At 41.4% G+C, this 27,231-nt stretch overlaps 1 protein-coding gene across 1 annotated transcript in view; it reads left to right on the top strand.

Moving 5' to 3' along the window:
- Positions 1–27,231, top strand: part of pot1 (protection of telomeres 1 homolog) — a 373,135-nt gene that overhangs the window by 80,725 nt on the left and 265,179 nt on the right. The window contains exons 4-6 of the mRNA XM_078221203.1: positions 4,322–4,419; positions 16,057–16,167; positions 26,438–26,509. Of these exons, the coding sequence (XP_078077329.1) occupies positions 4,322–4,419; positions 16,057–16,167; positions 26,438–26,509 (281 nt within the window). The remainder of the gene's footprint in view (positions 1–4,321; positions 4,420–16,056; positions 16,168–26,437; positions 26,510–27,231) is intronic.

Raw genomic sequence — 27,231 nt, 5'->3', positions numbered from 1 at the left:
GTGATCGTTGGTACCTTTCCATCTAGATGATAGACACCCAACAAGGGATCCATTTAGCTGGGGTGTCTTCATTTTTATGCTGAAGGCTGTGAAGTCCAATCCTTGAGATGCAGCTTCTGCCACAAGCACTACACATAAAGCTGCCAAATGATGTTAAGGGTGATTGCTGTTGTAGCCGCTAGCCGTGATGGTGGTGCACGCCAGCCCAAAGGGGGTGTCACCATTTCCCTCTTTCACCAGCTAGTGATTCCCAGTTGTGACATGCAATATTTAGGGCCTTGTGTCACGCTGGCAAGCATCCATGAAATGGAGCCTTGGGTGCCCCACTGATTGTCCAGGCCTGGCTACCTCACCGTACAACATGTCACTGGGTATGTGACCATCTTCCGTGCTGAGGATGAGGCCGAACCACCCTAGTAGCCTCTATTTGGGGGCTCTGCCTTAGAAAGGACTGCCATGTTCATAATTTTGCCCTATCTGGAAATACTCAATGTGCAGACTACGAAGATGGAAATGATTCGCTTTTTTTCATGATAACTGCAAGTCAGCCAGGTTTCATAGCCATTCAAGGTCTCAAAAAGCAGATCAGATTACATAGATAAAAACCAATAACTTAATGCAGACAGACCTTCAATCACCCTTTCTTTGAACTCTGAAAGCTGTTATTTTTCATAATCTCTCATGAGAAACCTTATCAACTGGCTCTGGAAGTCCATGTGAATAACACCCATTGACAGTCCTTTTTCCACCCTGTAAGTTGCATCCTCAGAAAGTCAATTAATTAGCCAGACATGACCCACCCTTTGCAAATCCATGTTGACTTTCTCTGACTCCTATTCAAACATGTGGAGATGTGATAACAGCCTGTTCCGAAAGCTAGTGGCTTTTGCTACCAAATAAACCTGTTGGACTTTAATCTGGTGTTGTTAGACTTCTTACTATCCTATTCAAACACACAGTCAGCTTCTCTAGCCCTGATGATCGATCCGATTAGCTTCCCTACAACTGGTGCTAAACTGATAGGCCTGTAGTTTCCTGGCTCTCCTTCTCTCCTTAAATATTAGAATTATATTTTTCAGTTTTCTCATCCGCATGCACAATTTCCATGATCTTTGTGAAATTATGACCAGTGCATTTGTACTTTCCTGAACAACCTTTAATAGCCTGGGTGGAAATTGACTTGTAAAGAGATTTGTCGCTTTGATACTTAATGCTTTTACCATTAGCATGATTTTTACTTCTCTTAAATCAACTAAGTTTGTCTCCCTCTAATAAATCCTCAGAGGCAGAAGTCCCTTCATCAAAATCCTTTTATTTCCAAGTCTGACAACAGCATATAGAGTGCTTTCAGTTAGCAGTCTACACTAGGAGTGCCAGAGGGACTGACACTCTTTGTTAAGTACAAAGCAAGAGGCTCCCTGATTGGCTCATCAATCTGGCCAGTTCATATTCTAACAGGCCCACTTCAAATGCCTGATTAAAGTTGTTACATTCCCCTTGTCGTCTTTTGAGGCTCCCTTGTACATTTAGTATTTTGTCCTCTTTCTCTATGGTGAAAACAGATACAAGATATTTGTCTAGCAACTCTGGCATTTCTTCATTCCTTTAATGGTCCCATATGTTGCCCCTCATTGTTCCCCATTGCCCATTTATTTAAAAAAAACTTGTTTCTGGCTTTAATATCCATTGCAGCCTTTTTCCATGTTTCCCTTTTGCATCTTTTTCAACTTGGTTTGTAACTTTTCATGGTTTTTATAGCTTTCCTTTTTCTGTTCCATTTTTCTTCCACTTGTGTCTGTTGTTACGTTTAGCCGAATGGCCTAATTCTGCTCCTATATCTTATGGTCTATGGTCTTATGATCCATGCTGACCAGGTTTCCTAAACTGAACTATTCCCATTTGCCTGCGTTTGGCCCATATCCCACTAAACCTTTCCCATCCATGTACCTATCCAAATGTCTTTTAAATATTGTAATTGCCTCTACCATCTCCTCTGAGGTACTTTTATATTTTAGGGGTATGTACCCGTTTCACATTGTGCCAAACACTTCTTTGAATTCTGTTTACTGTTTGTCGTTTTAACCATGTTCAGTCCAATTTACTGTGACCAATTTGGATTCATCCCTTGAGTTCTAAGAGTATGAGCCAATCTCCTTACAAATAGTGCAATAGAGTTGATAGTTATCTCACGATCAGGAATTTCAGCTCTAATCACTGCCTGTCACCACATCATTTCACCTTTTTGTGTGGCTTCCCTTCATAACGCAACTTAAATTGATATTTAAAATTTTTTTTTAACTCAAAAGCATAGATTGCTTATAAATCAGCCAAATTTCCCGTGAACTTTTAACGTATTTAAATTTATTCAGAAAGCTAATGTGCTTAAAATTTCTGAGAATTAAGATTTAATAAGCTCCCTATATCATTAAACTGTAAGTGTTCATGAGTTTTTGGAAACTGCTCGTATAAAAGAGTTTTTCCCCACATTGCATCCGCTTCCGTCATCTTAAATCTCTGGCTTTTTCTTATCAAACCTCAGCCATTGGAAACAGTTACACTTCATTTACTCTATTTAAACCCTTCATAATATTACACACCTCCACCAAATCTCATCTTGCCCTTCTCTCTGCTAACCCCAGATCCTCCAGTCTACCCGTGTAATTGTAATTGCTTCTCTCTGGAAGCACTCTAGTAGTTGGTTTGTTCTCTCGTTTTTCCTTCTTGAATTGTGATGCCCAGAATTGGACTCGGTACTCCAGCTGGGGCCAAACTTAATGTTTTATATAGATTCAGCAGATCTTCCTGGCTTTTGCTCTCTATCCCTCTTTTTATAAAGGCCAGTTATCCCATATCAGTTATTAATTGTTTTTCTAAACTATCCACCTATTTTCAACGATTTAAGCACAAGCGCCACCAGATTTCTTTCTTTTTGCTTCCCTTTAAATTTGCACCCTTTACCTTGTATTACCTCTCCCCCTGACCAAATATGTATCACCTCACCCTTTCCTGCATTGATTTTGAGATGCCATCTGTCTGCCTATTCTACTAACCCATCCATATTCTCCTGAAATCTGTTGTCATCTTCTTCACTCTTCACTTCCAGGTTTGTGTCATCTGCAGTTTTTTCCTGTGTCATCCATTTCCAAGTCAAGTCGAGGAGGAAAGCCTTAGATTACAGGATGTATAGATGGGCTGGTCAGATGGGCAGAACAGTGACAAATGGAATTTAACCCTGTAAAGTGCGAGGTGATGCATTTTGGGAGGATTAACAAAGGCAAGGGAGCACACAATGTATGGTAGGGTGCTAGGAAGTACAGAGGACCAGAAGTATCTTGGGGTGCATGTCCAAAGATCCCTGAATGCAGCAGGACAGGTAGAAAAGGGAGTTAAGAAGGCATATGGGATACTGCCTTTATTAGCTGAAGTATAGAATATAAGAACAGGGAGCTTATAGCTGTATAAAGTGCTCATTAGGCCACAGCTAGAGTTTTGGTCATTACACTATAGGAAGGATGTGATTGCACTAGAAAGGATGCAGAGGAAATTGCCTGGGCTGAAGCATTTCAGCTTTGGAGAGAGGCTGATTAGGCTGGAGTTGTTTTCCTTGGAGCAGAGAAAGCTGAGGGGGTCCTCATCAAGGTGCACAAAATTAGGAGGGACAAAGAGTAGATAGGAAGAACCTTTTCCCCTTGGTTGGGAGGGTTAATAAGGGGCATAGATTTAAGGTAAGGGGCAGGAGATCTAGAGGGGATTTGAGGAAAACATTTTTTACCCAAAAGGTGGTGGGAATCCGGAACTCGCTGTACATCAGCAACACAGCCATTCGCCACAACTCTCTCTTCCCAAAACTTCAGCCAGTTTTGTATCTATACAGCTAGTTGCTTATAAAAAGTGGCTGCACTTCATATGCAATTCATTGACTGGTTTGCTATTCAGTATGAGGATGTGAAGAGTGCTGAATAAATACATAACTGAGAGTTCATTCTTTGTTTGGCCAAGAAGCTCGCCCCATCCTTCTCTCCCCTATCTCACACTTCCTGTCCAGAATGTAAATCATTGGTACCATTGAAGTTGCTCCAACCCTCCAGTTACATCATGAATTAAAATATATTGAAATTTAAGCAGCTCTCAATGTATGTATAAAGTGCATAAATAGTTGTAATTTCATATAGCGTGGAGACAGTGAAGATTTCCTGCTTTGGTGCGAATGTTTTTGCTGAATGTTTGTTAAATATATCTGCTTAATACAGGTTTTGTAGATAATTGGAAATGAACCTGACAGCTGTAACATAACGCAGTTCTTACTTTTTGCTTTTCTTAGAATCAACTGCACAACAGTCCGTGTCCAACCTAGCAACCATCAACACCTTTATTTTTGGAAAGCTGGTGATTGACTGTGAACATGCTCTGAAACAAGGGGTAAGATACTGGATTAAATGAATGTGTCAACTGAAAGCTTATAAAAATCAGGAAAGATTTACCAGGCTAGGAATCTTGAAGAAAAGGCTGAGAAGCTTATGGAAGAGGTTGATAGGAAGAGAAAGTGTTGGTGTAGGAAGAGGAGGGGGGTGGGGAAGGTACCAAACTAGTGGCCATGTATATCAATTATCACAACTAAATCCAATCAGGAATTCATCAGAGACTTACTTACCCACAAAGTGGGCAGAATGTGGGTCTCGCTATCACAGAAGAGTAGTTGAGGCAAATAATATTTGAAGGGAAGCTAGATAAACACATTAACAGGAAAGGAATAGTTAATGTTGATAGGATTAGAGGGAGAGGCGATTAAGCAGGGGCGTGCAGAGCATCAACACTAACATGGGCCAATTAACTGGGTGACCTGTTTCTATACTGCAAGCTCTGTGTAATTTTATGTCAAGTGAAAAGTCATTTATTTGGGATGGAGCGTTTCATTGCATTGTGGCAATATCAAACAGGCCTTTGGAGCCCCTGGTGAATGGGCAATAGGTCTGCCAAATTCAATCATTGAGAGTGAGATTTATTCTTTTTGAGGCATCATGATCTTTTGTTTGAGCCGGCTAAACTACCTGTCTCACTCTCAGGTTGTAAGTTTTCATCCTACTGTTTCACTGGTGTTGATAGCTTTGCTCACCAATTTGACCGTTCCACATACCACTGTAACCTGACAAGTTTTTTGCCTAATTCAAAGGCACATGCCGGACTGTCAGAGAGATGGGTCCATGCAGGGAAATGCCATGGAGATACATTTGAAAATGTCAGATCAGATTGCAGAATAACATGAGTGCACTAAAGTCTGTAGTGAGAGATTTTTCTCTCCATTCCTGTGTTTAAATTGAACCTTGAATGAGAGGGCAGTGCTCAAATTCATTGGCCGGAACTCTACCACCTCGCCCGCCATGGAATTGAAGCGGGGTGAGGCTGCAACAATGGCCTTGGGCGGGAATTTCCGGTCTTGCCCGAGTGAGGCTCTAAAATCCCACCCATTGTGTCAGAAGTCTACAACAAGTCGAAATAGAATCATAGAAATCATAGAAACCCTACAGCACAGAAAGAGGCCATTCAGCCCATCGAGTCTGCACCGACCACAATCCCACCCAGGCCCTACTCCCATATATCTATCCACTAATCCCTCGAACCTACGCATCTCAGGACACTAAGGGCAATTTTAGCATGGCCAATCAACCTAACCCGCACATTTTTGGACTGTGGGAGGAAACCGGAGCACCCGGAGGAAACCCACGCAGACACGGGGAGAATGTGCAAACTCCACACAGACAGTGACCCAAGCCGGGAATCGAACCCAGGTCCCTGGAGCTGTGAAGCAGCAGTGCTAACCACTGTGCTACCGTGCCGCCGAAATCTGTCAGGACAGAAATGAATTGTACCATTCAACCACCAATTTGACTTGTAAAACCCTTTTTGTCATAACTGCCTCCGACAATGTTGTAATTCTTCAGACCTTTTTCAGAAACTTTTGACTGTTCAGATTTCTGTGCGACTTTTGTTGAGAAGCTTATAAAAGGTTCAAGGTCCACGTTGTTGGATGAATAGTAAAATAGATCATTCATTCGTGAAATAGTGTTTTGGTGACACCAGGCTTCGATATGAAAGCCCTGAAGTCTTGGAACATTGAAAGGGTTAATAATTTTTCCAGGGAAATGTCGCTGGAAATATCCCTTTCCCCTAGTCTTCCCTTCATGTGGCTCTATGGCTTTGCTACTCGAGGCAGTGCAAAACGCGACTTCACTCATGAAATACTGTTGTCCGTAACTCCCTTAAATTTGTTCGGGTCGCTCAATTTATGGTTCTGGCAGCCTGACACACAACTGCTCCAACTACTGAGTAGTAAATAAAAATATACTCACCCGTCTTGGAGGCGTGTCTTGCTGTTGGAATCCAGTGAGTCGCCCTGCTTCGCAGTGCCAATTTCTGTTGGAGTTTTTCAGAGATCTATGTATTTTGCTGGCTTCATACAGGAGATTTCTCTTTAGTAATACAGCTCAGCAAATACAAAGAACTTGCCGGAGACAGTAATTCTGGTTTGAAGACGTACTTTATTGCCCAGGCCTGGTTCCACCATGGTTTAGAGCATTTTGAGACAGCTCAAATTACTCTAATTACATTCTCAAGATGTTGTGCAATTATACTTTTTCAGAAATCATCTGCCCACCTACTCTGTCCATCTTAATAGGATGGACCAATCATGTTAATATGGATTAATTACCTTGGCCAATGACATCCTACTCTCTGGAAGCTTGAAAATTAATTGTTCCATAGAATCCAGAAGCTTCCACCCGCTTGTTTCTTAGCAACTTCAATTACGTAGGTTATAGAGTTCAAAGATACCTTTCCCACTGTCTCTCAATTACGTTTGTTGTAGAGTTCAAAAGTTCTCCTTCTCACTGGCTGCCGAGCATTTCTTATCAGTAGAAATTGAATTGCTCCATTCATATTAGTGTCTGGGAACTTGTAACCTATACTGATTAAAAACTGTGCTCTGTGGCTGTATTGTTCTTAAAGAATGTGGTTCATCTCACTTACCATCCCATTATGCCTTGGGACAGCCTGTATTTGGCCATTGTGTACAGAATATTTCAAAAATACATATTTAAAATCTCAACAGTTGTATGTGTTTTAATGCGACTGTATTTTCAGGTACTTTATACTTTTTCTGTACTATATTTATTTTTAAATTAATCTATCCCAATTTATTAGTCTTTTAGTTTAAGATTACCCAAAATTCCTTTAACAGGCTGAATAGCTTCTTTCTGTAGGGTAAAGTTCTACAATCATGTTCATCATCTCCAGCTCATTCATATTACTCAGGAGGTGAATTTTCATGCTGGGGTTCATAATACTGTCTTTCTTGTCATGTCCAGTATTGGAGGCTGTGTTGAGTGGGGCAGGCTGTAATCCAACAGTACTCCGAGATGATTATATATTGTACATACCTCAACAAAGTGCAATTTTCCCACCTAGATAGTCGAAATAGTTAATTCACTAAGTGGTGCTTTTGTAGTTGGAATAAACGGTGATGGAAAATAGTTTGTGCTGTTTGCCAGATATAAACAATTGCCTGGTTAAACATGGATGGTAAATGTAGTGGGGCCATACTTTTTAATTATTTACATGAACTTACTACCACACGCTTTTATAAGAATATATCGTTAGGCAACAATTGTCTGTCTGAGTCACTGAGAGAGTATTTTCTTTTGTGAGCAGGGTGAAATATGCAATGGGGCCATGTTCCATCATTTAGATCCAGCCCTTTAAAAAGGGGTGTGTTTGAATAATAGTTATGTTGGTGGGCTTGAACACAATTCAGATCATATTTGAATGCAAGCACAAATCACACGGTGGCTGTTTAAGGATTTTAGTTCAGCTTAAAACAAAACTCAGAAAATAAAAAGCAGATATCGTTAAATTTGATCACGAAGCAATAGGGTGGCACAGTGTCATAGTGGTTGCCTCATTGCTCCAGGATTGTTGCCTCATTGCTCCAGGGTCCCAGCTTCGATTCCTGCCTTGGGTAACTGTGTGGAGTTTGCTGTTCACCCTGTGTCTGCATGGGTTTCCTCCGGGTACTCCAGTTTCCTCCCACGCTCCAAAGATGCAAGTTAGGTGGATTAGCCACGGTAAATGCCTATTAGTATCCAAAGATGTGTAGGTTGGGTGGATTAGCAATGATAAATGCGTGGAGTTATGGGGATAGGGTGAGGGACTGGGCCTCAGTAAGGTCCTCTGCCGGAGAGTCAGTGCAGGCTCTGGGCGGCACGGTAGCACAGTGGTTAGCACTGCTGCTTCACAGCTCCAGGAACCTGGGTTCGATTCCCGGCTTGGGTCACTGTCTGTGTGGAGTTTGCACGTTCTCCTCGTGTCTGTGTGGGTTTCCTCCGGGTGCTCTGGTTTCCTCCCACAGTCCAAAGATGTGCGGGTTAGGTTGATTGGCCATGTTAAAATTGCCCCTTAGTGTCCTGAGATGCGTAGGTTAGAAGGATTAGTGGGTAAAATATGTAGGGATATGGGAGTAGGGTCTGGGTGGGATTGTGGTCAGTGCAGACTCGATGGGCCGAATGGCCTCTTTCTGTACTGTAGGGTTTCTATGATTTCTATGACTCAGTCGGCCTAATGGCCTCCTTCTGCACGATAGGGATTCTATTGTTCAATGGTTGAATTGGATTGTTGTGAAAACACAACTGGTTCATTTAATGCCCTTTAGGGAAGAATACCTAAATCTGGCCTGTGTGTGACTCCAGTCGCACATCAGTGTGGGTGAATCTTAATTGCCCGTCGAATTAACCCAGCAAGCCACTTGATTTGTTTCAAGATGAAGGTCACCTTCTTAGGACAACTTGAGATGGGCAATATATTCTATATATTCTCCACATCAATATATTCTGGCCTTGCCAACACCTGAGAATGAGTTTAAAATAGTGATGAGTACAATCGTAAATCGACATACGTCTGTCACAAACCTGCTTTTAATACTCAAACAAAAGGGACAATGAAGAACTTAACTGTTTTGATAAGTTAGGCGTACATTTGTAAAATAACTCATTATTTGTGTTCAAGCAGCTCAAGATTCACCCATTGGAAAGAGAAAACACTTCACTTTGCAGGAGTTTGTCCCCTTCCATTGTGAAATAAATTTCATCTTTAATGGCTATATACATGAAGTATCCGAATAATTTATCACACTGAAGCCTCTGAAAGTTACAGACTTGTAATATATTCTGATCATTTAGGTTGTAAATAATTCACTGTGGGGGACATTCTTTCAACTTGGTGATTCTGTTACGATCGTTAACACTTTAACGCACATATCACCTTGTTCAGTGTATATAATATTCACTGACAAAAGCCAGTGTATGGGATTTGAGTACTTGTTCGCTGTTAGATTTCCAGTCATTATAAATCAGGACTGTACGGTTTGCTGAGTTAGCTGAAGAACAGTTGGGAGTGTCACAGTTGTCCCAGCGATGGCGGATAAAGTGAGCTTGGATTGTACCATGGATGGCTTTGCATTGACTCCAGTGGGTGTGGATGTTAGGTGAGGATAAGATTGGGCTCAGCACTGATGCCCTTCCCAAAGAAGTAGCCTGCTGGCACTCGGTGATTCGCCAACAAAGTGTGTTAATTACGGGCAGGACACTCAGAAGCAATTGTGATGTAGGAAAATTTTAAAATTATTTACGTGTCCTCGATGTTTAATCTGCATTTGCTTAAATGATGACTTTTGTAAGTTCTGAGTACTATTTGACTTAAATTCCAATTTTGGTCATTGGAAACTTTAACCAGACAACAGGAGCCAGTTTGACGAAGCAACACAAGAAACTTTAATGTTATAAATTTCAATACTTTTCAGAGTAGGGCAGCAATTTTACAGGCATACTACAGTTCTTGCTTCCTAGTTCATCTTTGGGCAGAGGTTGACACTCGCCCCCTGTTACTTCTTCTGTTTCCCTGTCGAATCTTCAGTTTCAAGCCCAAGCGCTGCATTCTCCAGAGTGCACAACAGGCAACACTTTAAAATAACAATCAGCCAACTCTTTTGCTGCTGGCTGGTTAGCTCAATTAGTTGGAGCGCGGTGCTAATAACACCAAGGTTGTGGGTTTGATCCCCATACTGGCCAGATGCAATTATCTGTGCTTATACAACCTGGCTCCTATCAGGCTCGATGCATGCCTTGGTCAGTGAAAGCTGCTACTCATTAACTTTTTTTTAGGTTTTTAATTTTTTGCTTGACTTTTTGTTTCGATACAAACATGTATTGAAACATATTCCAATAACCCGAGTCTCCAGCTTGTTAGGCAGTTTTGGTCACAATGTTATCATTCTTAGCTGGCCTCGAGATGTCTTTCCAAGCTACAACCTACAGCCTGATCAATGATTTATTGCATTCTGATTGGTCTAAACGATCCAGACTATTTCCTAATTTCCTATCCAGGTGGTGCATGAACAGTTTCTGACTGGTTTCTCGAGGTTGATGGACATCTATTGATATTATTTCCTATGCTGCCTTTACTGGCCCTCTAAGCTGTCAATTACTTTGGAGGGGTCAGTTTTTGTCCAATGTGTGCAGGAAGGCTTCCTGACGCAGTATGTAGATAGACCAACAAGAGGCGAGGCCACATTGGATTTGGTACTGGGTAATGAACCAGGCCAGGTGTTAGATTTGGAGGTATGGGAGCACTTTGGTGACAGTGACAACAATTCGATTACGTTTACCTTAGCAATGGAAAAGGATAGGTATATACCAAAGGGCAAGAGTTATAGCTGGGGGAAAGGAAATTATGATGCGATTAGGCGAGATTTAGCTGGCATAGGTTGGGGAAGGAAACTGCAGGGGATGGGCACAATTGTAATGTGGAACTTGTTCAAGGAACAGCTACTACGCGTCCTTGATAAATATGTACCTGTCAGGCAGGGAGGAAGCAGACGTGTGAGGGAACCGTGGTTTACTAAGGAGGTTGAATCTCTTGTGAAGAGGAAGAAGGAGACTTATGTTAAGATGAGATGCGAAGGCTCAGTTAGGGCACTTGAGAGTTACAAGTTAGCCAGGAAGGACCTAAAGAAAGAGTTAAGAAGAGCAAGGAGGGGACTTGAGAAGTCTTTGGCAGGTAGGATCAAGGAAAACCCTAAAGCTTTCTATAGGTACGTCAGGAGTAAAAGAATGACTAGGGTAAGATTAGGGCCAGTCAAGGACAGTAGTGGGAAGTTGTGCGTGGGGTCTGAAGAGATAGGTGAGGCACTAAATGAATATTTTTCGTCGGTATTCACACTGGAGAGGGACAGTGTTGTCGAGGGGAGTACTGAGATGCAGGCTGTTGGACTGGATGGGATTGAGGTTCTTAAGGAGGAGGTGTTAGCAATTCTGGAAAGGGTAAAAATAGAAGTCCCGTGGGCCGCATGGGATTTATCCTAGGATTCTCTGGGAGGCTAGAGAGGAGATTGCAGAGCCTTTGGCTTTGATCTTTGTGTCGTCATTGTCTACAGGAACAGTGCCAGAAGACTGGAGGATAGCAAATGTTGTCCCCTTGTTCAAGAAGGGGAGTAGGGACAACCCTGGTAATTATAGACCGGTGAGCCTTACTTCTGTTGTGGGCAAAGTTTTGGAAAGAATTATACGAGACAGGATTTATAATCACCTAGAAAGGAATAATTTGATTAGGGATAGTCAGCACGGTTTTGTGAAGGGTAGGTCGTGCCTCACAAACCTTATTGAGTTCTTTGAGAAGGTGACCAAAGAGGTGGATGAGGGTAAAGCGCTTGATGTGGTGTATATGGATTTCAGCAAAGCATTTGACAAGGTTCCCCATGGTAAGCTTTTGCAGAAAATACGGACACATGGGATTGAGGGTGATTTAGTGGTTTGGATCAGGAATTGGCTAGCTGTAAGAAAACAGAGGGTGGTGGTTGATGGGAAATATTCATCCTGGAGTTCAGTTACTCGTGGTGTACCGCAAGGATCTGTTTTGGGGCCACTGCTGTTTGTCATTTTTATTAATGACCTGGATGAGGGCGTGGAAGGATGGATTAGTAAATTTGCGGATGACATGAAAGTCGGTGGAGTTGTAGACAGTGCGGAGGGAAGTGGCAGGTTACAGAGGGAAATAGATAAGCTGCAGAGCTGGGCTGAGAGGTGGCAAATGGAGTTTAATGCGGAAAAGTGTGAGGTGATTCACTTTGGAAGGAGTAACAGGATTACAGAGTACTGGGCTAATGGTAAGATATTTGGTAGTGTGGATGAACAGAGGAATCTGGGTGTCCATGTGCATAGATCCCTGAAAGGTGGCACCCAGGTTGATAAGGTTGTTAAGAAGGCGTACAGTGTGTTAGCTTTTATTGGTAGAGGGATTGAGTTTCGGAGCCAGGAGGTCATGCTGCAACTGTACAAAACTCTGGTGCGGCCGCACTTGGAGTATTGCGTACAGTTCTGGTCGCCGCATTATAGGAAAGATGTGGAAGCATTGGAAAGGGTGCAGAGGAGATTTACCAGGATGTTGCCTGGTATGGTGGGAAGATCGTATGAGGAAAGGCTGAGGGACTTGAGGTTGTTTTCGTTAGAGAGAAGAAGATTAAGAGGTGACTTCATAGAGGCATACAAGATGATCAGAGGATTAGATAGGGTGGGTAGTGAGAGCCTTTTTCCTCAGATGGCGATGGCTAGCACGAGGGGACATAGCTTTAAATTGAGGGGTGAGAGATATAGGACAGATGTCAGAGGTAGGTTCTTTACTCAGAGAGTAGTAAGGTCGTGGAATGCCCTGCCTGCAGCAGTAGTGGACTCGTCAACATTAAGAGCATTCAAATGGTTATTGGATAAACATATGGATGATATTGGAATAGTGTAGATTAGAGGGGCTTTAGATTGGTTTCACTGGTCGGCGCAACATCGAGGGCCAAAGGGCCTGTACTGCGCTGTAATGTTCTATGTTCTATTACTCATGGGACCATCCTTCGCATTATGATGCTTCTGTCACTTTTATGACTTCTTGCTCAGGTGAAAATATGTTTTATGATATCTTATTTCACTGTTTGTTTAGGATAGGGGAAGTGTGCTGTCATACTCTCATGAATGATACTTTGAGCTCATTGTCTCAGATTTTGCTTAATTGGTGCAAGTTCCTCATTAAATCAGACCCTTGTCAGTGATTCTTTGTTTTTACAAGACATTTGCTTGGCGCTGTTTTTCTCTGTCGTTACGTGCTGAAAGACATGCTGGTTAAGTGCTTTGGCTATGCCAAATTCTCCCTCAATGTACCCAAACAGGCGTGGTGACTTGGGGAGTTTCACAGTAACTTCATTGCAGTGTTAATGTAGGCTGCTTGTGACACTAATAAAATAAACTTTAAACTTTAATAACCTTTTACTTATAATGAGTTACTTTGCTTTTCAAACAAAGGATGGAGTGGTAAAGTTGCTTATAACCTTAAAACTATGTAAACTTAATATTGTAAAGTGGGTAGTACTGAAAAACGAAAGAGTATAGAATACAAGTGCATAGGAATAGTTGGTGTTTGAAGTCTCCTTTCTTTTGGTTTTATTACTTTCTGCTAAGGCAATGGGTCATTACAATGGTTTCAATGATGCTGTCTTACATCAAATAAAACATGTGATGTCTGGGAACTTGGATTCATTGGTCCAGATGTCTAATTGATCGATAGGTATCAGTATGTCTTTATTAAAACAGGCGCTCATCAATGTGTTTTTGTGAGAGAACTGTTTTGCTGTGGCACATTTTTGTTGTATCTGTCAGTGCTATGTATAAGTCGATTAGAAGTACAGAATAACTTATAACAGTTACAGAAATTACACAAAGGTTTATTGAAAATACATGTGAAATCAGTACTTGAAAGTCATTGGTGTACTAAATATAACATGACACATTCAAATTCCTAAGTTATGAAAATTTTAAAAACTATAGATTTCAAAAGCTAATTACATAATTTAATTCTAAATTTGCAAAATCAAAGATGGGTCCCTACCGTGAAGGAAACTGATTTCTTATTTTAAACATCACAAGTGAAACTGCACTAATTTAATGCACAAGGCTGAATGTTTTAACACCTGCTTTTTCTTTGCACAATAGGCCTTTGAATTTAGAGAATGCAGTTGATAATTTTTAATTGCTAGTGAGGTTGATGTCCCGGATCAGAACTGTTCAGCTGTGACATCTTGCTTCACTGCTTTTTTCCTCATTGTCAAGTGTCATGGTGATGCTAACAAAGACCAAGTCATGTGATGAGCTATAGTGTCCTAGCAGTGCTGAGCATTGCTGCCTCATAGGGCCAAGGACCCGGGTTCAATTACTGGCTTGGGTCATTGTCTGGGCGGAGTCTGCACATTCTTCCCATGTCTGCGTGGGTTTCCTCCGGGTGCTCTGGTTACCTCCTACAGTCCGAAAGACATGCAGGTTAGGTGCATTGGCCATGCTAAATTCTCCCTCAGTGTATCTGATCTGAGTTTGGCGACTAGGGGATTTTCACAATAACTTCACTGCAATGTTAATGTAAGCCTACTTGTGACACTAACAAATAAACTTTAAGGGGAGGTTCAAGGTTGTTACTCAGAATGGGAAAATGATGGGAAGTGATATTCCATTAGGATCAGGCTGGGATCACTGTTGTTCATCATTTACATAAAAATTTGGAGTTGGGAATCAGAGGTACAATTTCAAAATTTGAGGCCTGATACTACAAAGGAAAAATAGAGGAAAACATTAATAAACTTGCAGAATGGATGTGTGAATGGCAAAGGAACCTCAATATAGATAAATTTGAAATGATACATTTTGGTAGAAAGATTAGGACACTCATGTACTCTTTAAAAAAAATAAAAATTTAAATGGATTGAGGAACAGCAGGATTGGGATGCACAGGTACATAAATCAATAAAAAGTAGTGGCTCAGGTTAAAACGGACCATTAAAAACAAAGCAAGCAAAACATTGAGGTTCATCTCAAGAGGGATGGAATTGAAAAGCAGGGTGGCTATGTTAAACTTGTTTCGAACCTTGGTTAGACTGCACTTGGAGTACCGTAAACACTTGTGGGCGGAATTTAATGGCCTCGCTCGGGCGAGATCGTAAAGTCCCGCCCGAGGCCGACGGAGATTTCCGTTCTGGGAACCTCACCCGCCCTGGAATTGGGATGGGCGAGGTGGTATAGTTTCGGCAAAGGTCTTTGGACTGCAGGAAGTGCAGAAAGGATTTACTGGAGTGACACCAGAACCTAAGGCTGTATCTACCAGGGAAGATTTAATAGGTACAAGCTCTTTTTTGTAGAAAAGAGAAGATTGATGTCTAACCTGATAGAGGTCTTTTAAGACTATGAGGTGGTTTGATAGGGCAGGTGTAGAGATGCTTCCACTTGTGGGTGAGATCAGAACAAGGGCCATAAACATAAGACAGCCATTCATAAATTAAACAAAGCATTGGGGAGAACCGACTTTACCCAGGCAATGGTTGAGAATGTAGAACTTGCTAACGTAGGGAGTAGCTGAGATAAATTGCCCCTTAGTATCAGGGAGAGTAGCAGGGCACATACGTGGGGCTATGGGGATAGGGCTTGGGTGGATTGTTGTCAGGGCAGGCTCGATGGGCCAAATGGTCTCCTTCTGCACTGTAGGGATTCTATGATTCTAGGTGCATTAAAGGGGAAGCTAAATAAAGGAGAAAGGATTGATAATGGAGTTAAAGAAGTAGCTTGGGAAGCAACCTGCGTGGAGCATGAACACTAGCAAATATATATTGGGCTAACTGGTGTGCCTCTCTCTCTCTCTACTGTGAATAGTTGGGCATTGGGGGGCAGAATATGTCAATTTTAGACAGGATGGGGTCAATCTTAATGTAATCGCTTTCACTGGGTGGGCGGAGTAGATGGAGTAAGAAAAGCGAAGAATTGAATTGTATGACGATGGGACAATAATTCAAGTTTTCTTTTTCAAAATGAAACTTGCAGAATTCCTCCCAAAATATTTGTCAGGAACTAGTTCATTGTGTCATTCTAATTGTTTCAATCTAATTTAAGAATGATCTCTTTCTCTTCGAATTCCCTCCTCGTACCTCTGCAGGATACGGTAGTGCTTACCAAGTTCCAAGTGAGCACCTCTCCAAGTGCCAGTAAGGATGGGAGGCATGCTCTCCAACTTGAACTTTCGGAAGAGACAGGAACAACAGTGTATGTAAGTAAAGCAACAATCAATCTTTTTCCGTACAAGTTGGATTAGGGCCGCTAATGTAATTTTCTTTGAAAATGCTGGAAATTCTTAATAGTAAAGGGGGAAATGGAAACGTGCTAGATTCTGACGGGGCTCGGAAGCGACATTTGGTTGGATACTCAAAATCAAAACCCTGGTGTCATTGGAATCTTGAGGAGACATGGCGCAAGTTATTTTGTTAATGAAGTGAGCTGAGCAGAATGCATAATCAGCTCGTAATCTGAGGAAATGATACCGATGGTGTCATTTGAGATCAGAGGCTGCAGTGGGAAAGCACGCTGAATTAGAGCTAGTAGCTGTGAATAATAGAAGAACCATGAGTATAATTGATAAAGTATGTTTCTCTCCAATCAGAAGATCATAAAATATTTATGAATGAGGAGGCTTATTTTAATTCACCCTTCCAGAATGTCCTTCAACCAGCATTGCAAGATATGATTTTCTTGTGATCACAGGCTTTTTTTTTCGCCTCCACTGCTGTGCTTCCATGTGTTGGTCACTTTTTGTGTTGAGACCTTGCTAACATTAATTTGAAAATTGCCTTTTATTAACTTGGAACTGAGCCTTCTATCCTTTTCCCTCAATTTAATTTAACGTTATTTTCTGGATTTGTCTTTTTCAAATCCTTACCTATCTAGATTGATCCCATAAGGTCTTCATGTTGCTACTAACTTTCAAGGCCAAAATGCCCAAGTGTCTAGACTTGTACCACTACCGATCAGCACTGGGCGTTTTTTTCTATACAGCTCCCAATGTTTAATTCTTTCCCTTCAGTGGCTAGAACTGGGCACTAAAGAGATGAAGACCTGAGCATGACTCAATTTGGCACGACTTCCTTGGACTCGCAGTCTTAAGTTCTGGGTAATTGATTCCAATGTTCCCTTCAGTCAGATAAATGTTGTTGTCTTTATCCATTTGAGGGTTGATTTGGGAAACCAAAACAATGGAACTTCCTTTACCTCTCAGTGCTGCTGCACAGTCAACCCTTTGGACAATGGATGAAACCACGGCAGAATGAAACAATTTTTTGCCAAAAGAAATTCACAATGTATCAATATAGTGATCTTCCCTGCAAACCACTTATTTGTCTGCACAAGAATCCTATCAAAATATTGCATATCCTTTTTGAAGGGCTATGTAATGCACACACATCTATAAAATGCCCAGTGCCATTATTCTGCTTGGAAAATCAGAATTATTTCATGCTTATTGCTGCATTTTTAAAAAGAGTAGTTAACATTTTCTTGCAGTTTCCTATTTACAGGCAAACTTGCTCTCCTATAAATCTGTACACAACTGTCCCTGGTTCACTAGTTTTTAATTTATAAAATTGACAAGCATATCATTGAAAGAAAGATACAAGAGCTTTAACTGTTAGTTATTTTCTTTGAGACATATGATGCATGTTTGCAGTTTAGTTACTGATGCAGCGGAACTACTTGATTTGCTTTAAAACTGCTTATACACATATCAAAAATGTTCCGCAAGGAATTCATATCAAGCTACTTATCAGAAGAGGTTGAATTTATTTAGATGGTGACAAATGAGCCCTGAACTCTGTTGTATCTGAAATATTTTCTACAGTTCTGATCTTGGCTGCGTTATTGGATAGAAATTGGCTGTATTATTAACTTGATTTTGCAGTATATCAGTTTTATCATAAGTGCATCAGAAGCTGCCAGTTAATGTGCATGTAATTTGATTTCAGCAGCTAGTTTCAGACTGCGTGTCCTTAATTTTGGAGTGTACATGATCTTTTGTACGTTAAAATTTTCTTCCTGTGAGGTGTTTAAGATGGGTGAGAACCTCCTTGGTCATCTCACTGTTATTTCCAAAAAAAACTTGCCCAGCAACTGTCAAAATTTCTTGCTGACAGATAGTACATTCTACACCATCCAGGGGTTATATATGTGCTGTCACTTTATTACTAATCTCTGTCATCTTTTACTATGATTTGCAATTTTTCTTTTGGACACGTACCAGCCAAGGTGTTCCAATTGGGTACTAAAAGTAAGATTTATTAGGGTAGAGTGAAAATTCTGATTTTCTACTTTGACGAGGGTTGGATTTCGAGCGCTCCATTGTAAATGTGACAGCCACCTTATTCCCTCATCTGCACCCCCAGCCCTCTCCACCCCACACATGCATGCATGCAATGCACATGCATGCAATACATATGCAAATAATGCACTGCACGCAAAGCGTGTGCAACATGACACCTGTGCAACGTCGCACCCCGCGCAGCGCCGCACCCGCACAAGGCAATGCAACGTACTACACCCAACGAAATGCAACATCCAACACCGGACACAATGCAACATACAACACCCGATACATTGCAACATACACCACCCGACACAATGCAACATACAACACCCGACACAATGCAACACACATTTCAAACAACTAAATTGATCATTGATCTTCTGTCATGTCACTTTGTCCCCGTGCGGTGGAACCTTCAGCTGGCACAATTTGAGGTCACTGTGGTTTGCTGGGATGCTGCCATTTACAAGAAAATTTGCTCAGATGCAGTCAATTGATCCTCACCACTGGTATGTTTTATTTCTATTCAGTGTTTGTAACTTTATTCAGGAGTTTCATCCAAACGTATGTTTAAATGGAATTGCCGAAATTCCTCGTCATCATTACAAAAGCCAAGGCCACTAATTTAGGGTTTTGAACAGCAACTGCATTTCTGTAACACCTTTATTGTGAAAGAAAGTTGTAAGGCACTTAATTGAGGCATGGGCACCGAACCAAAAAGAGGAAATTAAAAAGAATGATTTTTATTAGAAATATATCTATCTCCTTCTTAAAACCATTCAACGATTCAGACTCCACTGCGCTATGGGGCAGCAAATTCCACAAATTTATCACCCTCTGCGAGAAATAGTTCCTCCTCATCTCAGTTTTAAATCTACTGCCTCTTAACCTATACTTGTGACCTCTTGTTCTAGATTGCCCCATAAGAGGGAACATTTGGTCGACATTTACTTTATCAATCCCTTTTAAAATTTTATATACCTCGATCAGATCCCCTCTCATCCTTCTAAACTCCAGTGAGTATAAGCCCAAACTGTTTAATCTCGCCTCGTACGTCAACCCCTTCATCCCCGGAATCAATCTGGTGAACCTCCTCTGAACTGCCTCCAATGCCACCATATCCTTCCTCAAATACCCTATACATTTGCAACAACACTTCTCTACTGTTATACTCCAGTCCCTTTGCAATAAATGCCAACATCCCATTTGCCTTTTTTATCACGTGCACACTGACTTTCTGTGATTCATGAACAAAGACACCCAGATCTCTCTGCCTGGACACATTTTGAATCTACTTTTCATTTAGATAATTTGCCTTTCTATTTTTTCTGCCAAAATGGATAATCTCTCACTCATCCACATTAAACGCAATCTGCCAAATTTTGGCCCATTCTCCTAGCCTAGCTATATTTGTCTGTAAAATCCTTATATCCTCTTCACTGCCTGCCTTCCCACCTAGTTTAGTGGCATCCGCAAATTTTGCTATGTTACACTCTGTGCCTGCTTGCAGATCATTTATATAGATTGTAAACAGTTGAGATCTGAGAACTGACCCCTGCGGCACCCCGCTAGCTACATTTCGCCAGCCAGAGAAGGACCCATTTATCCCGACCCTCTGCTTTCTGTCAGTCAGCCAATCCTCAATCCAATCTAGTACCCTACCCCCAATCCCCTGCAATCTCACCTTCTGGATCAGTCTTCTATACAGCATTTTTCACAGGAACATCACTAACTGCAATCCCCAAAGCACCAGCTAAAACCCTGGGATCCCTTGGACTAAATTGATGTATTCATTCCCCAGAGGAGTGAACCTGTGTTCTGGCAATTCCAGCTCCCAATGAGGTGGGGCAATCAATGGGGCCTAATTAGAAATGGACAGGCTCCTCAAACAAATTCCCCCAAACTCTGGGAGAAGTCCCAACTGTCCCTCTAATAAAAGCAGTATTTAAAATAAATCAGTCACCATAATCGGTGGTCTCGATGTTGGCCGTTTTTAAACAAAGATGTTCAGTGGCTTAGCCAAAGAGTTTGGTGTTCATATCCAATTATTGAACCTAAACAGCATTTCCAATGTGCTTTGCGAGTATAAACCCCGATCATTGTGACTACTCTTTCCCAGGCATGGCTGTTGGGCAATTGCTGCCATTAAGTATACCAGAGGACTCCCGCCTTAAAGTAGAATTCAAAACCAGATGTAACCTGAGCTTAATTAATAACTCACTGATTTCCTTTGGACTGGCAAAAGAGTAAAAGATTAAGGAAATAAAAGATTGAAAAAACTGTCTGACCTGCAAGGTTAACTCGTTCACTATAATATGAAATAAAGTAACTGGTGAAGCCTTTCCTAATTGATGCAAGTCATCATATTCCAATTGGATTATTTATTAGAGTAATTCTAAACTATCCTCAGCTAATAAAAGCAAAATACTGCAGATGCTGGAAATTGAAAACAAAAGAGAAAATGCTGGAAAATCTCAGCAGGTCTGACAGCATCTGTAAGGAGAGAAAAGAGCTTTGACAAAGGCTCATCTGGACTCAAAACGTCAGCTGTTTTCTGTCCTTACAGATGCTGCCAGACCTGCTGAAACTTTCCAGCATTTTCTCTTTTGGTAACTATCCTCAGCTGTTCATTTTCATTGGTGTATGTGGCAAACTTTATTTGCTATATTTTCAAAATCCCTGAAAGTACTTGAATGCCATTCTGCATGCAGTAGAACTTCGACTCATTGTCCCTATATATTCACTATAGGAAGGATGTGATAGCACTAGAGGGGGTACAGAGGAGGTTTTGATTTGATTTGGTTTATTATTGTCACATGTATTAACATGCAGTGAAAAGTATTGTTTCTTGCGCACTATACAGACCAAAACATACCATTCATAGAGAAGGAAATGATGCAGAATGTAGTGTTACAGTCAAAGCTAGGGTGCAGAGAAAGATCAACTTAATGCAAGGCAAGTCCATTCAAAAGTCTGACAGCAGCAGGAAGAAGCTGTTCTTGAGTCGGTGGTACGTGACCTCAGACTTTTGTATCTTTTTCCCAAAGGAAGAAGGTGGAAGAGAGAATGTCCGGGGTGTGTGGGATCCTTAATTATGCTGGCTGCTTTGCCGAGGCATCGGGAAGTGTAGAAAGAGTCAATGGATGGGACGCTGGTTTGTGTGATGGATTGGGCTACATTCACGACCTTTTGTAGTTTCTTGGGCAGAGCAGGAGTCATACCAAGCTGTGATACAACCAGAAAGAATGCTTTCTATGGTGCACCTGTAAAAATTGGTGAGAGTCGTAGCTGACATGCCAAATTTCCTTAGTCTTCTGAGAAGGTACAGACGTCGGTGGGCTTTCTTAACTATAGTGTCAGCATGGGGGGACCAGGACAGGTTGTTGGTGATCTGGACACCTAAAAACTTGAAGCTCTCGACCCTTTCTACTTCGTCCCCATTGATGTAGACAGGGGCATGTTCTCCTTTACACTTCCTGAAGTCGATGACAATCTCCTTCATTTTGTTGACATTGAGGGAGAGATTATTGTTGCCACACCAGTTCTCTATCTCATTCCTGTACTCTGCCTCGTCATTGTTTGAGATCCGACCCACTACGGTGGTGTCGTCAGCAAACTTGAAAATCGAATTGGAGAGGAATTTGGCCACATAGTCATAGGTGTACAAGGAGTATAGTAGGGGGCTGAGAACATAGCCTTGTGGGGCACCGGTGTTGAGGATTATTGTGGAGGAGGTGTTGTTGCCTATCCTTATTGATTGTGGTCTGTGAGTTAGGAAGTTCAGGATCCAGTCGCTGAGGGAGGTGCCAAGGCCCAGGCCACGGAGTTTGGAGGCGAGTTTCGTGGGAATAATAGTGTTGAAGGCTCAGCTGTAGTCAATAAATAGGAGTCTGACATAGGTGTCCTTGTTATCTAGGTGTTCCATGGTTGAGTGCAGGGCCAGGGAAATGGCGTCTGCTGTGGACCTGTTGCGGCAGTAGGCAAACTGGAGTGGATCCAGGTAGTCTGGGAGGCTGGAATTGATTCGTGCCATAACTTACCTTTTGAAGCACTTCATTTTGATGGATTCACCAGGTTCACCAGGATGTTGACTGGGATGGAACCATTTGAGCTATAAGGAAAGACTAGATAGGCTTGGATTGTTTTCTTTTGAGCAGAGAGGCTAAAGGGGGACATGATTGAGGTGCATAAGATTATGAGGAGTATGGGCAGGGTGGGTAGGGGGCAGCTTTTCCCCTTGGCTGAGGGATGAATCATGAGGGGGCATAGTTTTAGAGTAAGGGGCAGGCAATTCAGAGGGGATTCGAGAAAAAACATTTTCACTCAGAGGGTTGTGGGAATCTGGAATGCCTGGCCTTTGAAGGTAGTCAAGACTGGGAACCTTACAACCTTTCAAAAGTATTTGGATGAGCACTTGACACACCATAATGTTCAAGGATATGGGACAATTGCAGGAAAATGTGATTAGCGTGCCTTTAGTGGTAGATAGTAAGTTTTTAAGCTTACTTATTAGTGTCATAAGTTGGCTTACATTAACACTGCAATGGAGTTACTGTGAAAATCCCCTCATCACCACACGCCGGGTACACTGAGAGAAAATGTAGCAAGGCCAATGCACGTAACCAGTATGTATTTCGGACTGCGGGAGGAAACCGGAACACCCGGAGGAAACCCACGCAGACACGAGGAGAATGTGCAAATTCCACACAGTTACCCAAGCCAGGAATCGAACCCGGGTCCTGGCGCATTTGACATTCAGATTCCAAACCAGGAAGTATTAAGCATGAAATGTAAATTGGATTTAAATGATGTTTGCAAAGCAACGTAACGATTAAGTTTCCTCCGTTATAATGCTGCGTAGTGATAGAGTCACTGTTATCTTGAGTGCAAATTTCAAACCAATATTTACCAGCAGCAAAGTTAGAGGAAAGTAAAATACTCTCGATGTTGAAGATCTGATTTATACTTGGAAAATTCTGGATATGTTCCGCAGGTCAGACAGTGTCTGTGGAGCGAGAGAAACAGAATTAACATTTCAGATTGGGAATCTATTGCCAAAACTGGAAAATGTTTTCGGATCCAGCAGGTTTGAAGTGAGTACAGAGGGATGGTAAACTGGGGAGGGAAAGAAAGAGAAAAAAGGTAGGTCAGTACAGTGTGGATGGCGGGAATGACAGAAGGGCTGATGGTAGAAGGCAAAAGAGGATGGTAATGGGACAAGTAAAGAAACAAAAGATGGATCTACAGGAGGTGTAAATGGCAACAGCGGAATCGTTATAAAAAGCTGCTGTCGGGAGGAAATAGGAACAATGGTTCTGATCTAAATGGGGAGAGACTTTGGGGTGCTCCAGTGCAGAGGGATCTGAGTGTCCTCATTCATGAGGCACAGAAAACTAGCATGCAGGTACAGCAGATAATAAAGAAAATGGATAGAATGTTAGCATTTATAGCTAAAGAAATAGAATATAAATGTAAGGAAGTATTGTTGCAACGATACAAAGCATTGGTGAGATCACACCTGGAGTATTGTGCATAGTTTTGGTCCCCTTATTTGAGGAAAGATGTTGTGGCATTGGAGGCAGTTCAGAGGAGGTTCACTAGATTGATTCCAGAGATGAGGGGTTTGTCGTATGAAGAGAGATTGAACCGTTTCGGCCTATACTCTCTGAAATTTAGAAGAATGAGGGGAGATCAAATTGAGGTATACAAGATAATAAAAGGTATGGATAAAGTAGATGTGGAGCAGATGCTTCCTTCTGTGGGGCATTCTAGGATGAGAGATCATAGCCTTAGGATAAGGGGTAGCAAATTTAATGATGTGGAGATGCCGGCGTTGGACTGGGGTAAACACAGTAAGAAGTTTAACAACACCAGGTTAAAGTCCAACAGGTTTATTTGGTAGCAAAAGCCACACAAGCTTTCGAAGCTCTAAGCCCCTTCTTCAGGTGAGTGGGAATTCTGTTCACAAACAGAGCTTATAAAGACACAGACTCAATTTACATGAATAATGGTTGGAATGCGAATACTTACAACTACTCAAGTCTTTAAGAAACAAAACAATGGGAGTGGAGAGAGCATCAAGACAGGCTAAAAAGATGTGTATTGTCTCCAGACAAGACAGCCAGTGAAACTCTGCAGGTCCACGCAACTGTGGGAGTTACAAATAGTGTGCAACTGTGGGAGTTACAAATAGTGTGACATGAACCCAATATCCCGGTTGAGGCCGTCCTCGTGTGTGCGGAACTTGGCTATCAGTTTCTGCTCAGCGACTCTGCGCTGTCGTGTGTCGCGAAGGCCGTCTTGGAGAACGCTTACCCGAATATCAGAGGCCGAATGCCCGTGACCGCTGAAGTGCTCCCCAACAGGAAGAGAACAGTCTTGCCTGGTGATTGTCGAGCGGTGTTCATTCATCCGTTGTCGCAGCGTCTGCAAATTTAAAACAGAGTTGAGGAGAAACTAGTTTGAATCTGGAATTTGCTACCCCAAAGTGCGGTGGATGCTGGAACAGTGAGTAAATTTAAGGAGGAGTTAGACAGATTTTTAATTGGTAATGGGTTGAAGGGTTATGGGGAGCTGATAGGAAAATGGGGATGAGGAGCATATCAGCCATGATCTAACGGAGGAGCGGATTCGATGGGCTGAATGGCCTAATTCTGCTCCTATATCTTATGAACTTGGGAATTATAATCTGACAGTCAGTCTGTAGGGTTAAGTGTCTAATTAGACTGAAAGGAAATCTTGTTATGCACCTACCTGGCATTTTATGTACACCACAGACCAAATTTAATCAGACAGTTCCTGATTACCTTTGACTAACAGGTTGCTTCAGTGTTGAAAGTTGATTGGCCCTACTCTCAATCTAGCCCTGGTAAATTATTATCATTGGGTTGGTGTTGATTATTCCTATTGGAGAAAACTATGTCATTTTTTGTTATATGCGTTCTTGCTTTATGTGACTGAACACCAAGTTTCAGAACCATCTTGTTGCTTTTCTCTAAAAATGCTACGGTGCCATACCTGAAAAACTGTGTGCAGTTTGATTTTATATTTAACAAGAAGCTCTCAACAATATTTTAAGCGTAGTGTTCATAATGGTAGAATAATTCTTTTTAGCAACTTGTCAAACATCTTTGAGATGAATCCTCATGCCTGAATGATTAAGTTATTATCGCCTTCAGACTAATGAAATATTATCAAAAAAGCGGCAAAATAATAATACGTTTGGACACTCCATTATTAACAAGATCATTCGAAAAGCAAACCAAGCACCAAGATTCATTTCAGAAGAGATAGATTGAATTGAAAAAACATGCAAGTTGTATGATATAGAACCATGGTTTGAAGACACTGTGCACATTTTTGGCCTGCGCTGAGGGAGTTGCATAAAAAAAATACTTAAAGGATGATCCCAGAACCAAGAGGTTATATCCATCAAGAAAGACTGAACAGGCTGGGGGTCTTTTCTATAAAAAAGGGAGCCTTCCCTAAAAGGGGTGACCTAATAGTGCCCTTTAAAATTGTGAACGGATATGGTAAGGTAAACATGGAGCAAATGTTTCTGCTCGAGGGCTGGGGGAGTTCAGAATCACAACTATTGTCTCTAATAAATCCAGTAGGGAATTCAGGAGAAACGTGTTTACCCAAAGAGAAATAAGAATGTGAGAATTGCTACCACAAGTAGTACTTCAACTAAACAGCATGGATAGTTTCAGAGGACACTGGATACGTAGACGAGGGAGAAAGGAATAGAACGATATGCTGATGGGGTTAGATGCAGTAGGGACAAGGCACGAGTGCGGCATAAAAACACCTAGAGCAAGTTAGTTGGGCTGATTGGCCTGCCTTGTAAATTCCATGTAATTATTTAACTCAATGTTTTATATTTCCTGTTCCAACATGAATGATCTTGTTTCCATTTATATCAATCATCTGATAGACATTTGGTTCAGATCCTTTTGAAATGCTTCTGGTCTTTCTTAAAGATGTACCCTTACTGATTTACTGTGCGATCATTAATAATATGTGTCCTCTGGATTCAGTCTGTGAAGAGTGTGAACAACAGTTGTAGAAGTATCTGAAATTATTGTGAATAATATGGAATTATTCTATATGGAATTAACTTTACAGCTTTACTGTGTGATTAGTGATGAAGAGAAACCAGACATAGTATTTTTTTCTTTTCTTTTAGGCATATGCCAAATCGGTGAAAGAATCAGCAGCATCGAGTATTGTTCACTCCCCGATCATTCAAAGGCCTAAGGTAATTTTGTACATTTGTTCTCTCGAGATATCAGATGTATTGATTAGTCAAAAACGTAAACTGCAGGTTTAAAAAGGCACGCTGGGACTCCAAGAACGCACTTGTATTTATATACACTAATGCCTTTCATTACCTTCAGGACGTTACAAAACACTTTGCAGCTAATGCAGCCACTGTTGTAATCAAGGAGGAAACTTTTAACTTGTACAAAACAGTTTTAAAAGCCAACTCTTCCTGTTTTGTTTCCATGGAAACTAGTTCAGTTAGATGAACGAGGATCAAAGTGTACACTTGAAGCAACTGGAATGTGTCCAAAGGGGGGAGAACTTTAATGATGAAATCACCCCATTATTCTAACTGTTTTAAATACACTTTTGTTCAGTTCCTGCATAATTTCTGGCATTCTAGCCATTTGAAAAAACATTTCACAAAGTGCATTTAGGGCGCATTAACTTGTCTGAGATAGTGAGCGGATAAATACCTCACAGGTCTCTTTATAGTCACTGAAAAAGCGAGATGAAGTTCTACAGCCAAACTGAATGACTGTTGCAGCTATTACTCATAAAATTGCATAGAAATTACAGCACAGAAACAGGCCTTCAGCTCAGCCATTCAACACTGATGTTAATGCTCCACATGAGCCTCTTCCACCCTACAAATAGCAAATGCTTCGTAATTAAAGATACAGGAGGCAAATAACTTTGAGATCAAAGCGTAATAAA

This window comes from Mustelus asterias, chromosome 9, assembly GCF_964213995.1.
Source record: "Mustelus asterias chromosome 9, sMusAst1.hap1.1, whole genome shotgun sequence".
NCBI classification, from domain to species: domain Eukaryota; kingdom Metazoa; phylum Chordata; class Chondrichthyes; order Carcharhiniformes; family Triakidae; genus Mustelus; species Mustelus asterias.
This window is presented reverse-complemented; position numbering and strand designations above follow the sequence as displayed.